At 40.6% G+C, this 14,348-nt stretch overlaps 1 protein-coding gene across 1 annotated transcript in view; it reads left to right on the plus strand.

The window, feature by feature from the left end:
• si:dkey-21p1.3 (collagen alpha-1(I) chain) overlaps positions 1-13,609 on the plus strand; it is a 32,225-nt gene extending 18,616 nt beyond the window's left edge. Inside the window, exons 32-65 of the mRNA XM_035414660.1 lie at positions 1,146-1,199; positions 1,991-2,044; positions 2,382-2,426; positions 2,528-2,572; positions 2,805-2,912; positions 3,020-3,073; positions 3,228-3,281; positions 3,503-3,556; positions 3,729-3,836; positions 3,990-4,043; positions 4,161-4,268; positions 4,464-4,517; positions 4,677-4,730; positions 4,916-4,969; positions 5,063-5,116; positions 5,200-5,307; positions 5,424-5,474; positions 5,834-5,887; positions 6,682-6,735; positions 7,045-7,098; positions 7,356-7,409; positions 7,524-7,586; positions 7,701-7,754; positions 8,060-8,113; positions 8,197-8,250; positions 8,466-8,519; positions 9,096-9,113; positions 9,663-9,725; positions 10,205-10,255; positions 10,456-10,609; positions 10,905-11,011; positions 11,481-11,561; positions 11,674-11,901; positions 12,283-13,609. Of these exons, the coding sequence (XP_035270551.1) occupies positions 1,146-1,199; positions 1,991-2,044; positions 2,382-2,426; positions 2,528-2,572; positions 2,805-2,912; positions 3,020-3,073; positions 3,228-3,281; positions 3,503-3,556; positions 3,729-3,836; positions 3,990-4,043; positions 4,161-4,268; positions 4,464-4,517; positions 4,677-4,730; positions 4,916-4,969; positions 5,063-5,116; positions 5,200-5,307; positions 5,424-5,474; positions 5,834-5,887; positions 6,682-6,735; positions 7,045-7,098; positions 7,356-7,409; positions 7,524-7,586; positions 7,701-7,754; positions 8,060-8,113; positions 8,197-8,250; positions 8,466-8,519; positions 9,096-9,113; positions 9,663-9,725; positions 10,205-10,255; positions 10,456-10,609; positions 10,905-11,011; positions 11,481-11,561; positions 11,674-11,901; positions 12,283-12,432 (2,460 nt within the window). The 3' untranslated portion in view covers positions 12,433-13,609. The remainder of the gene's footprint in view (positions 1-1,145; positions 1,200-1,990; positions 2,045-2,381; positions 2,427-2,527; positions 2,573-2,804; positions 2,913-3,019; positions 3,074-3,227; positions 3,282-3,502; positions 3,557-3,728; positions 3,837-3,989; positions 4,044-4,160; positions 4,269-4,463; positions 4,518-4,676; positions 4,731-4,915; positions 4,970-5,062; positions 5,117-5,199; positions 5,308-5,423; positions 5,475-5,833; positions 5,888-6,681; positions 6,736-7,044; positions 7,099-7,355; positions 7,410-7,523; positions 7,587-7,700; positions 7,755-8,059; positions 8,114-8,196; positions 8,251-8,465; positions 8,520-9,095; positions 9,114-9,662; positions 9,726-10,204; positions 10,256-10,455; positions 10,610-10,904; positions 11,012-11,480; positions 11,562-11,673; positions 11,902-12,282) is intronic.
• Positions 13,610-14,348: the final 739 nt, after the last annotated feature.

The raw sequence follows: 14,348 nt of genomic DNA on the forward strand, positions 1-14,348 counted from the left end.
CACGTTTCATAATTAAACAACTTTAGAGTATATTTTTGCGGATTACTGAATTTTCATTTTGGTATTTCGGCGATTGAGATACAGAAATGAACCCCACATAAATGTACACAGCCGATTATTTGATGACTAAAGCCCCTCATGCCCTGCAGAACTGAGTTAAGGGTGTCACATGCCGGTGTGACACCCCTGGGAGGGAGCTGTGGCAGTTCCGGGAAACACCGTCATTTGCCGCATGGACAGAGAGAGAGAGCGCACCCACACCAACACAAATTTGAATAAACAAACACCTTCACCCTTCCCCCTCACGGGTTCCAGGTGAAAACAATAAACTAAAACAACAAATAAAATAACGAAGACTTAAGAGAGTAAAATCCAGCAACAGCTTTTCAGCTCACCGCTGGACTCAGCTGACCAACTTTTCAGCTGCCCAGTCTCTTTCTCCATCTTGCAGTGCTCTGACAAACGGAACTTAAAACACAGCCACTCTTTCGGCGTGTGCGCCCGGTCTTTGCCCTGACCGTGGAGGAGAACTAACTAATTGGCTAACTCAACCCCAGGTGCGTGTGCTCTCTCCACTGATAGGTGGGACCGAGACAAATCGATTCTGCCGAACCCAATGCGATAATGGGGTTTTATGAAGTAAAAGGCAATGGGATAGGAACTCCAGGCCAATTCACATTGTCCATCTGTGGGCATCAGAAGGGATGAACTGGATAATTATATTTAGCTAAACACATCATGCACCACCCACTTTCAGAGTTATTCAGAGTAATTGCGCGTGAGGATGTGCATATCTCAAATGCACATAACCAGGCACAGCTTAGAATGTGCAAAAAGCACTTGAGCTCCTCAAGGCAGGATCGGGCCCAATACTTGATGGTACTTACCAGTTGTTCTGTTGTTGCGTTTCTGTATTGTTAAGAAACACTATCCAAATATGATTTAAAAATATAACTCACTCTCTGGCAGATGAATTGATAGGATGGGGGCCATAAACCATAAAGTGTCATGTTAATATTGTCACCTATCCTGTTAGTATTGCTCATTGAGCAATCGAATCCTCCTTATCCAAATGTGTTTTTGTGAATGGCCCACACATTGCCTGTGCATATTGAGACTTCCCTTGTGTGGCCATTTTTCAACAGGGAGATCCTGGTAGCAGGGGATTGACTGGTAATACAGGAAGTGCAGGGATCAAGGTGAGTTTGCAACATTTTTGACGGTAGAGGATGACCAGTTCATCCACTGTCTGCAGAGGACCTCAGGTGTAGACTGCTCTGATGTATTTCATCATGTTGTTATTTAAATTTATTTTTCGTGTACATTAGAGCTGTCATATTGTTAATAGTTAAAAGTAACAGCAGAATATTTACGGTACGATTCTTTTATCATAAGTGCATGTTGAAGTCTAACATTCTGTGTTTCAAAATGTTCTCTTGCTTCTGACTTACCCTTTTTTCCACTGGTGCATATCCAATTATGTTTTGTATTTTCAGAAAATTACCATAGCTGATAAATTTTCTGCGATAAGCGATGTATGGAAATCCTCCTGTGTGGTGAAAGGCTAGCACAGAAATATTTCCAGCCTTGACATTTCTGTTCAAGCCTGGTGTGTTTTTGCCTCAGCAGGGAACCTAGTAAATAAATCTGAAACACTCACTTCGAACCAAGTAGATCATTTTGTGTTTTTGTAAAAAAAAAATCTTCAAAAGGATCAGGCTCATACAAACTGCCAAACTGAGGCTGAACTGTTTGTCATGACATGGCCCATTTTTATCATTTATAACGTGCATACCAGGAAGTGCCTAAAAGTATCCTGTACATTTTATGGCAGTACAATAATAATGCAAATTTTGCAAGCTATATTTAAGAAGTAACTTCTGACTTTTTAATTGTGGTATGTTATCTTATCCCTTGCCCCTAGCCCTTGGAGCTATTATACATATGTTCTCTATTTGTTTTAAATGTATTGATGTGTATGTTTGGTTAGGGCATTAAAGGCAAAACTGGTCCAAGTGGCCCTCCTGGACAGCCTGGGCAAAAGGTATTGTTATTTTTATCTTCTGTTATAGTATTAGTATTACTGAAATTTATTTGGATTTGTACAATTATAAATATGTAGCTTTCTCCAGAAAAATAATTTGTCAGTATAATTCAGTTTAACTTTCTTCAGCAAAATTCAACAGAATTTATACTCATTGAATTTGCAGGGCACGTGTTACAGAATATTTATGAACAGACTAATAAATGTATGAACTTACACAGAAAATGTGTTTTGAATATGTAATGACTGAATAATAAGCAGTATTAATTTCTTGGCTAAAATGCTGCATTAATAATTCCGTATGAACTCTGATGGTTAATTGACATCTTTGATTCAGGGTGAGAGGGGCCAGGAGGGACCAAAGGGGGTGCTTGGGAGCCCAGTAAGTTCTACATCTTTCTCTGATGAAGGCTTTTCTTCTAAGAGATGTTCTCTGACCTCGTCTGTAGGCATGTATGGTCATCACTTCACTGTCTGTTGCAGGGGTTGCAAGGCTTACCAGGACCCAAGGGATACCACGGAGCTATCGTAAATAAATTACTTAGTAGTTACAGTAATTTATGTACCAAAGGCATTTTTGTATATACTCTGGAAAGCTGGTGATGCTTTTAATTCTTTAACCTTGTGCTACCAAAAGATGCTTCAGTGTCATGCACATTTAATTTGAATCTAATTTTAATTATATGCATAGCATTGCCATCGTGTATGTTATGAAGGAGCTATTAAGTTGTTAACATTTCTTTTTCATTTGTAACCGCAGGGCATACAGGGTAATATTGGTCCATGGGGGAAGCTGGGGCTTCAAGGGCCACCTGGGGACCCAGGGCCAGCAGGACCAGTGGGGCCACAAGGGATTACAGGTTACCCTGTGAGTGGCTAACCTTCTGTTTGGGTGCATGGATTAATAGCAAGAGAGGATAGACCAAACGCTGGTATCAAAGTGAAAAAAATTATTTTTACTTTTTCTACTATAAGGGTAAAGATGGTCCTAGGGGACCTATAGGACCACAAGGAGGCAAAGGGGAAAAGGTAAGACTTTGTTTCTAGACAGCACTACATTTTGTTATCCAGTTTTCATTAAACCACTGATGAGTAATCCAAACTTCTATTCTTATTGTTGGCTCAATTACAGAGATACTACTGAAATAACAATGATATTATTTTGCATTTTCTCTTTGTACAGGGGTTCAAGGGACTTTCTGGGGAGAAGGGAGTTGCTGGTGTCGATGGTGAGGAGGTAGATTGATATACTGCATTGATTACTGATTACAATATTGCAGTAGTAACTGCTACATTAAAAGTTTTGGATAAGTTTACCTTATCAAAATATCTTAGTGTCTATTAGTATTACTACTAATGTTACTGGAAATGTGTCTTAGAATTAACAGTTATGTTTTGTAAAACTGTAAGAGGATTAGTACTTTTGCAAAGCAAAGGACCAGTGTTGCTGTGTTTTAGGGCCCAGCTGGTTTAATGGGGGCTTCGGGGACACCAGGACAGAAGGGGCCGCGTGTGAGTATCAGTTTAACAGATAAATAGGCCACTTTGTTTAACGGTTAAAGGTAGCATTAGGATGCTGCCTTAGTTGCATGAATAACTTCCTGCTTAATAGTATCTCAGCTGGTGAAGAGTTACGCAGTGGGGAAAGGTGTTCTGTTTATTGCTTTTTGTTTTTTTACTCTAGGGTGATAAGGGGAAGGTTGGGCCTCCTGGTGGGAGAGGGGTGAAGGGAGCCCAGGGAGTGCCAGGCAGTCAGGGCCTTCAAGGCATTAAAGGACCACCAGGGAAGCAAGTGAGTCACAATACTTCCCATATGAGCATGCGGTGTATTCTGTTGAGTTTGAGCAAGCATGTAGGTCTTTCTAAAATGCTGGATGTGACGCTTGTGTATTTCAGTCTTGGTTGTGTACAGGGAGAGGAAATGGTCTTGTGTCTCGGGTTTCAGGGTTATCCTGGAGCCCCAGGGGAGAAGGGATCCCCCGGAGTCCCTGGAGAGAAGGTGAGTCCTTGGACTGGAACTGAGCTGTCAGCCCCAAAGATGGGCCTTGATCATCACTCTCCCATAATACACGAGCGATTATGTCGCTGCTCTCTGAACTGCTCCGTGTGTCTGCAGGGCCAGCCAGGTGTCCGAGGCGCTTCAGGTCTGGCTGGAATGTACGGTCCCATGGGGAAGATTGGAGGTAGCGGTGTCAAGGGAGAGAAGGGCGTAGGAGGACTCAGTGTGAGTATGTGGTCACGAAAAGGACGAGCACCCACCATTTGCATGCATAAAAGCTAAATTACATGGATTACGTTGACTTATTTGAATGTACTGATAATATTATTTAGACTGTACACCTAGATGATTGGGCCAAAAAGAGGCAGATCTAAGTCAGTTTGGGCCCGGCCTCTAAACAGTCCTGTTTTATTTTTTTAGGGAGTACAAGGAAAGCTTGGCCCTCCTGGCCCTTTTGGGCCAAAAGGATCGTTGGTGAGTTTTGAGACTGTATTTATTTTTTATAATATATCAAATGTTTCTAGCAGTAAAAGGGATATGCAATCATGTGCTAATAGTTAGATTAGTCAGTTTTGTTATTGACCACAAAGTGCAAGAGAGTTTTAAATTTTATTAACTTTTTTTCCCCGAAAGGGTTTGCCAGGGAAGACGGGGTCCATGGGGAAAGTTGGTTTACATGGACCAAAGGTGAAGTGCACCATTACTAACTGCGAAATCCACTTATTTAACTCGACTGTATGAGCATTCACTTCCTTTCTTCTGTATAATAGGTTTTTGAATTGATAAAATTGATACACCATGTACTATTAATTCACATTTAGATCTGTTTGAAACAATGACAAAGGAAAACTGTCATTAATATCTCTTCACAGGGGGAGCATGGGGAAAGTGGAAAGCCTGGTATTCGTGGTGCAGAAGGACAGGGAGTAGGTGTTCTTCTGTAGAATTTCAAAATTTTCTCTTGGATTGTTAAATTCACGTATACCTTCTTGACCTCATCTGGTTTTTTTGTTCGTAAGGGACCTCAAGGTTCTAGAGGGAGCAAAGGAGTTTCAGGAGCTCAAGGCAAAATGGTCAGTTTGTGTTTTGGACTTCAGAATTACTTCAAATTTGTATGCGCTTAATATACCTAAACTCCCAAGTATGTGTCCTACAGGGGCCAGTGGGACCTAACACATATAAAGGAAATACAGGCCCCAAGGGTAGACCAGGGCCTTTGGGGCTACGGGGCCCCAAGGGCCACAAAGGCAGACAGGGGCCAAAGGTAAGACAGAGACAGTGAGCTCATATATATTTTGATTTAATTTAAAAGTAAAAAAATTTTCATGTGTGTGGATGCATTAGAATAAGTTGTCAGTTTCGTGTTTTTCTTTAATGGAGGGATCGAAAGGCCAAGGAAGGAGAGGGGTCAAGGGTGCTGTAGGTAAACAGGTGAGTTACAACACAAAATGACAATTTTTCATTACTCCTTAGTGCCTTCAGCTAAAGCTTCCCTTAGAGACGTGATGTTCGTGGTGGTCAGAATGAGCTCATTACATTCACTGTTGGCCATAGCATTGCCTTGGCAGAGAGGATTTTACTCATTACACCAGAGCGAATTCTCTGTCCGTCAAGTACCTGCCTGCACCTGCACTATGCACCTGCACATGTCACCTTCCAACACAATGATTGGCCAGCTCAGCTGGCGGACTGCTGAATGAAAATCAGTGGTGGCAGGCACACCACAGTTTGAATGTAACCAGCTAAACAGTGTGTGCATTGTACTGAGTGTGACCTTCTGATTGGTTCAGGGAATTGAAGGTCCAAAGGGAAAGCCTGGACCATCTGGAAGGGCTGGATTACCCGTAAGTGTTTCTGGTCCTAATGCAAACAAGACATTCTTCTCCAATTGTCCCAAAGTTTAAGTACGCATCTTGTAATTAACTGCATTAATGACTTTGGTACAGCGAAAAACAAACGGAACTTTCCTTAAGGTTAAAAAAGCAATCAATATGACAGAAATTTGTGAAAATAAATTCAAGCATTAATTTAAGCCTGTTTGCTGGGCTTATTTTCAATCTAAAGCACTATCATTTGTCAGCTAAGGAAGCAATTAAACTGTTGTGTAACCAGAAATGCCTGTCAATGGTCTTAATTATGCTTATTTTAGAAAGGGCAAGATCTATCAAGTGGAGTTTTATGTCTAACTCGTCACCAAGGTAATGGCTTGGAAAGACCATTTCTACTGAATGTTTTCAGTATCAACAAGTTAGTGCAAAATCTGCTTTAGTCTACTTCAAGCAAAGCCACTTTAGTCAGTGTAGATAAAAAAAGCCAGACCTGGCAGCCAGGCACTTGAGGCAAGTCCCTCTCTTGACTAGCGGCTACCTGTAGGCACAGGTGTGCTGCATGGTCTTGCCGCATATGAAATTGTGCTGTAACTCAGATCAATTGATGCTGTTCATGGCACAGTAACATATTATCCAATTACTGCTAAACTTTGGGAGTTCAAGATTTCAGCTGAGATGTCTTGACTGTCTTGCACTGTATCACAAAGTTTATTCAAGTAATGGCTACATAATACACCAATAACTAATATTTCTTGAGAATTTTTACTAAGTTATGCATATCCTCAATACTTTCTGTGCCCCTCTTTCAGGGTAAAAGTGGCTTAGATGGACTTCTAGGTGTTGTGGGAAATGAAGGTGATCCGGTAAGTTTGTTCTTTTGAAATGAGATCGCCTGGTACTAAATGTGTCAGTGTTTCTACATATTCTAGCATATTATATTTATACCTGTGTGATGTCTCTGCACTCAAGAGCTCAAAATGGAACAACAGCTTCATTAAGTCTAACACTGTGGCGTGCCAGAGACATTTAGTGAAAGGTTCGTCAGATGTGATGCATGCAGGGCATGGGCATATTACCAAGAGTGGTGATACAGCAGGTGTTCTGCTGTAATATAATCTGCTCATGGAGTCATTGCATTGAGTTCACTGGATTTGGGAACTGTGCATTTCCAGGGGGACATGGGCTACAGGGGAAGGCCTGGAAGAGCTGGGCAGCCTGGAAGGAAAGTGAGTGCGCTACTTTATTTGTTCCTCAACACTGGTTACCATTTCTGGGTGTCTTTTCTCAGCATATACTGACTAATTTCACAACAAACCACGAAAAACACAGCAAACTATCAGTCTAGATTAAGTGGCTTTTTGGAGGTTACTCTGGCTTATTTACTTATTTAATTGTTTGTTTGCATTTGTCATATTGACTGTATTCATATGTTTTAATCATCTCAGGATTTTTTACCATTGATTTTTTGTACAATTTTTCACAGGGTCCAGTTGGGATTAACGGTCTAATTGGGAGTCATGGAGCCCCAGGTCATAAGGTGCTTCCTAATCTTCCATTTATTTGGGTAGTGAGACATTTGTTTGCATATTATAGTCAACTTTAGTTTTTTGGTATTTTTGTTATTGAACACACTTATTATCGTTTGGCTTAGGGCAGTCCTGGCCCAAAAGGAAAGCAAGGACCTCCAGGACCTTCAGGACCTATGGGGCCGAGGGTACAGTACATGTCCTCTGGTGGTTCATGAGTTACCTTCGGGGTTATCAGTAATGCATAATATTGTCTAGTCACATGATGCAAGCTTTATTTTGACTGGTGAGTTGTTTTGCAGGGGATTCCTGGACTAGTAGGAGAGAAGGGAAAGGATGACCATCGAGGACCAAAGGTAGTGCCCACCAACAAACTTGAGCAGATTCAAATAAGTGGCTTCTCCACATTCTGTGTCAGCAGGTTATTTTGAGTTACAGCTCATATTAATAATTAGTGCCATAAATGAAGCACTGTGTATAATATCTACTGTAAAGCCAAATAATTCAAATGAATATAAGAAGCTGCGAACATCAACTCTTATTGATGTTCTTAAATAGCTGTGGGTCTTTACAATGGACAGATCACAATACAGATTTACAGTGCTTACGGTGACTCCATATCTGTGTTTGTGTCTATAATTAGACTCTTCCTTTTCTACAGGGTTTGTCTGGTATCAGGGGGCTACTGGGACCAATTGGGCCACAAGGAGCTAAAGTAAGTTACTTTGTTCAAAGACAGGAGCTTACCAATTCACAGTGCACAGTAGAGTTCCACTGACAGCTATGCTGTTTTCATAGGGGATTCAAGGAACACTGGGATTCAATGGACACAACGGTCCAAAAGGTGTACAGGTAAGTAACTGCCGCTTGACTGGGCTTTTCAGTTGCTGTACCTACTCATGGATTTCTTGTAAATGTGAGCCGTCTTGCTATACATTACCTTATATACAAATATATATGATTAAATCACTTCACAGAATGAATGTAAGGCCTCCATTTTGAAACAATGACAATTTAATAATATTTTGTCAATATTAAGTCTGTATTTTGAAATTCTATTTTTTCAGGGTGACACTGGGCCTCCTGGTCCTCCCGGACGCAGGGGATTCCCAGGACTTCCTGTAAGTGGCTTTGCTTTTTCAGTTTTCATGGCACTGTGAAACTTCAATGTTACTTGAAATGTAATCTGTGTCAGTGCTGTGTAGCAGACTATTCAGAAACATTGAAATGTTTAAAGAGAATGTTTGGTAAGTACTGTAGTGGTTAGAGTCATTGGGTTTTCTGGTGGAAATTCCAGCTTGGTTCCAGTCTGGTTTTAAGCTGGTGCAGCTGGTTTTCAGCTGGTTTGGAGTTGGTCAAGCTGGGCAAGACCATGTTCAGCTGGTGGCCCTGCTTGAAACAGACAGCAGGCCATCACCAATGTCCAGCTGGTTCCAGCTACAGTAGATTCCATCGTTGGCTGTTAGTTGGAATTTCCACCAGGGTTCAAATCTGCAGCACCCTAGATTAAGGCACCAGTATGTAGTCTGTAGTCTTGTAAAGCAGCACAAATGGGATGTGTATGACGATCTTTGAAAAGCAACCATCTTAAGTTAGTCTGGCTAAGGACATTACATAGCTAAATAACTTGACATAATGAAATAAATACATATGGAATAAAATATCAAGACAAGATGTTGATGTTTTTTATTTTGCAGGGTCTGCTGGGAAAGAAAGTAAGTTATTTCTTCAGATGGTGAGAGTGTTTGCTTGCAAGAAAATTATTTTTTATTGTGACTATGACACTATTTCCAGTCCTCAGGGCATTTATAGTTATAAGGAGACAGATCTGTGGCATAATACAGACATTACTTTTACATTTTGGCAGTATTCTGGTTACACGGCACAGGTTTTATGTAAAAATGAATTCTCTTGCTGTAGTCATAGCACAATGAATCATTGTTATGGTGAGATATAAACCTTAAAATATTAAAGCAGACAACTAAAAAATGATGTGGAGCACTCTGAAATACTAACCTTATAAATTTCTGGTTTATCTTAGTTTACTGAATCCAGAAACAGTATTTAGGTTATCGGAAGGAGATCAATTATGTTATTTTATTCTCAGTATTTCTTTTATGACATTAGTTAAAAATGTGCACGCAATTTTTGATTTACCTACCATGTCGTATGGCCAAAATAAAAGTGACACTGCGATTTTTCCACTAGGTACTTATTTCGTTTTTACTTGTTATTCTATGTGATTCTGTTGCTGACATTCACAGGGCATGAAGGGTGCGAATGGGCAGCCTGGGTCTAAGGGAGTGAAAGGCCATCGGGGAACGCAGGTAAGGAGGCCCGGGTTGTTATTCCGTATTTTGATATTTTTGATGCCTCTGAAAGATCAACAGCCTTTTGTAAACACACATACAGTGGATATAAAATAAATACACGTCCTCTAAGTATTTTCACATTCAGTTGACCTATAGGCTGGAATTAAAATAGAGTAAATCTATTTTTTTCTTGCTAATCTACACACTTAACAATGTCAAAGTGAAAAACGTTTCTTTTCATCAGGGAAGTCCCACTTAAATGCATGCAAGTTTATAGAACCTGACACAACAAATGTAAAAACTTTGAAAGGGGGTGTATTCATTTTCTATCCACTATATATGTATAACATACCTTGGTGTTAAATACATTCTCGTAAATTTTACAATAAATACTTAAAGGCTAGGCCAGCATATGATTTTACCAGGCAGCCCGTGCAATGATAAAATACTGTAAATGATCTTACCAATATTATTGAAGAAACTCTTTGTTGCAGGGAAAACCCGGTCCTCCTGGAAGTCCTCGACAGATAATGCGGCCACAGAATGTAGGTTCACAGTTGAATTAAAAAATTGGTTTGATTCCATAAAATTGATGAGAATTTTTTTTTGTTTGTTTTTGCATTCTTTTTTAATGGAATTTGAAACTCAGACTTATGACTTGAAATGAGCTCATTTATATGTTTACTGATGAGTGGTAAGTGATGAAGTGCTAGTTCTTTACTCTGGGATGTCACTGTTTTTTCAGAGATCCGGCACAGTGACTGGGAAGAGACATGGTTTCCAGCACAGTCCGATGATACGGAGGGCCACGGATGTGTTCAGCTGGCCAGAGGGCACCAAGGACAATCCAGCCACCACTTGCTCAGAGTTGATGTTGACCCACCCAAACTTGACAGATGGTGAGTTTGATTGCCTAGCAGCGGCAGTACAGGCTAGTGAGTGTCCTTTCCTGAAAGCCATTGCTTTGCCAAGCAAGTGCTACCTGAGATACTACCGCTACTGCCTCTGAACAAGGTGCCTATCCTGTATTTTTAAAATAGCACCGCAGCTATCAGGGTAGTGTCCTTCTCACTGTGAGAGTTAAATCAATATGTCACTCCTCCCACTGGGTTACACTGTGTCTGTATTGTAAATGTTCTGTAATGACAGAAATGCACAGATGTATCTGAGTTTTCACAGACTTTATACTTACAGGGCACTTCTACGTGGATCCTAATCAGGGCTGCCCTTTCGATGCCCTATACGTCTTCTGTAACTTCACAGCAGGGGGGCTGACCTGTGTTTCGCCTGTCAAATCTCAGGTGATGAGCCCCATTCTGCCTCAACACGAAACACAGTCTGTTATAGACAATGGCTAAGGTCACTGTTCGGGTAGTGAAGGAAATAAGGTTTGTGGGATATGCCAAAGATTAAAAGACTTCTTGCTTCGATCTAACGAGCAATCAATTTTTTAATGAACCACCTTTTAATTACCCTGGCCTCTGGGGGAAATGAATGACACATAAATGGGATCTACCTTGCTTGAATCACATAGATTGTGTAAAATAGCAGTGTGTCGATTTGTTTTGTTTTTTTTCCTGGAGTGAAGACTTTTACGCTGAACGTGATGACTGAAACAATTCAAAAATTTGTGACATTGTATCGTAAGTTATAGAACATAATTTATTACACAGAATTAGGGGAGGTGAACTATGGCATGTTGACATCATTCTATGATTAGGAAGAATTTTCTGATATATTTGTACCCAGATCTGATTCTTCTCTCTGCAGATTTCAGGAAGATGGGAATCAGAAAAGAAGAGCTCCAATGCTTCAATCCAGTGGTTCAGTCAGCTTAGTAATGGCTTTTGGGTAAATTCTGACCAGCCACACATGACAAATTTGGGAAACTTATTCTTAATATTGTTAAAAAGTCCAGGAAAGGACCTACAAGTGTCTAATGGTTTGTGTAATTTTCTTCCAGTTTGAGTACACAGGCCTCACCACAGTCCAGCTCCGGTTTCTGAGGCTACATAGTCACTCTGCTTCTCAGCATGTGACCATTGCTTGCCCTAACTCTACTGACTCTCACAACGGGACATCTAAAGGGAGCAATGCAACTCACAGGATTCTACGTTTCATGGGAGACTCCAAAGAACAACACAGACTCTCAGATTCAGCCTACACCACTGTGTCACGGCAAGGTTGTGAGGTAGGAGCTGAAGGCTGTTCCTGTGAGACCTTACTATGAATATGTTTTGTATGATTAATTATTAGCTGCTGTCATGTAGCAGACCTGTAGCAGATGTAGCTCAGTGACTATTATTGTCCTGTCACTGCAGTTCATATTGTTGCCACTAGATGTCAGCCCACACACATTAATAGGCATTTTCACAAGCCTGCATTTAAAAAAAAACATTTTTTAGTATAACATTCAATAACATTTACTTTTAGTTATGTCCTATTATGACCTTTATGTATATTTTCTTGTGAAAAAATTGAGGGTCAGGGACAACCAATAGGCAGTGGTATTAAGAGTGGGATGGTGTTATAGCAATGGCAGCATGTCGATGTGCTGTGGTCTTGTCTGCAGGTAGAGGTGCAGGTGTCTGTTCGGAGCAGTGCAGGGGTACTGGGGAGCGACATGGACCTGCTGCCCCTCAGAGACCTCAGTGTGAGGCGCAGGGGAGAGCACTGGGTGCAAGACTTCAGGGCTGTCCTGGGACCGTTGTGCTTTTTGTAGCTGGTCTGTCCAGTGAAAAATGACTGCTCTGTGCTGGGATTCAATGCCTTTAGAGACATTGGAATGAGACAGTGCTGAAGCAGCAGGAGCTTGAACTCTCCATTGCATTTCTGTGGCAAAACTGGAGCAGAAGTACCATGGAAATTCCAGCCAGAGAGTGAGGAAGAGCAACGAAACCCGGACTGCAGTGCTTGTGCATTGATCATTTGGGGGTGGGGGTGGGGGGCATTAGAATTGAGACATACAAGCTGAAATGTGCATCTCTTTCCAGTGTTTTTAGATAACATTTTCAAATAGCTTTATATATTTTTGCTTCATAACATTTATGTAGATTTGTATTTTGAACTCTGTTCTGAGTAATGAAAGATTTCTACATAAACATATGATTTTTTAGTCATGCGTGACTCAACTTGAAATTGAGAATGGCTCATCCTCTGAATCTGAACTTTTCCCTTCTGCAGTGCTGATTGTCATTTCCCAGTGTAAGAAATAATTCATAGATTTGCATACCCCGGTAAAAAATAGTAAACACTGCAAAAATTTTATACACAGTAGTGCACTATTTTTTGAGTCATGTAATTAACAGGAATATGTTACTTTTTAAGTGTAATGAGATTTTGATTTGCTGATGTAAATTGATGTTTTCTTAAAGATCTTTGGCTTATACGTTATACATTTCAGTGGGTAATAGATATACAAACATATGCTAGGATAAATTTTTACAGTTCTCCTCATTTGCGAGCACTTAATTTCCAAACACTCCACATATAGCCAACAAGATTATCTGGAGAATCTCTGAATAAAGCTGCTTTTATAACGAAATGTGTTAAATAAAAGTTTCCACATGGAAATGACTGTGCATCATATTTGTAAAAGAAAAGAAAAGCTGTTGATTTAGATTGTGTGAGTGACATCAGCTCCATATTTTCACATGAGTGACTGACCCGCTGTTCTCCTGCTGGGGCCCGGTGGGTCAGTGCATTGGGGTGAATAATCTCTCAGCTCAGTTTCAGGTCTTCACATCAATGGCGATTACGGCCTCTGGCCAAGCTGGACAAAGAGCTTTTATCCACGTCCTTCTAAATGCCTCGCCCATGTGCACCCTGCAGCCACTGGCCTCCACCAATACCAGGGACCATAGTGACACTCTTAGGAGTTTCCCAAAATTCTAAATCCAGCTTTCTCTCTCATTTTCTCTCATTTTTTAAACGGGCCATGCGCTCATCCCTGTGAAATTTAAGCTAGACGTGTCCTATAGTAGCTCTACGGTTGTGGCTCTGGATCAAAGGACGCACTTAGCCTAGCATTGGACACTGATTTATATCCAGGGCCCCCTGGAAACAGTGTTAACCCCAGTTTTCTCCCATAACATTGAGGTTTTTCCCTATTACTCTTTTGTATACTGTCTAATCTTCCCAGGACCCTGATCAATTTCATTGCATTTTATTGGAATAAAAATAAAAAATAAATTGTATGCATAAAGCCAATGTTTTTTATTTCAAATTTTAGAACTGTGATGTGTTAAATGAAAGTAAAATGGAAAAAAAGTGCTTTACCACCTGCAAAATGAGGAATTGTAAAGACTGTCAGAAATTCAAAAAAAATCTATTTGCCATCCTTGGATAATGTAAGAGTGTCTCCTCTGACAGATCAGGCACCTACAGCCTGCCCGCATCCGCTCTGAATGAAAGCGCAGCTCCACAAGGTGATTTTGGAGAAAAGGGTATTTTCTGTCTTTTAATGTCAATGTTCCTCTGACCTTGAAGAGTCTTCTGCTGTTTCATGAAATCAGTGACTCCCCCACCTCTGACAAGCTTTTTATTCCCTCAATACTCCGACTGATAAATTAGTAAAGACTTGTAAGTATAATATTCAACACAAATGACTTAAAATATGGTTGGTCTATCGTTATCTAC

Source organism: Anguilla anguilla, chromosome 4 (assembly GCF_013347855.1).
Source record: "Anguilla anguilla isolate fAngAng1 chromosome 4, fAngAng1.pri, whole genome shotgun sequence".
In the NCBI taxonomy this organism is placed as follows: Eukaryota; Metazoa; Chordata; class Actinopteri; order Anguilliformes; family Anguillidae; genus Anguilla; species Anguilla anguilla.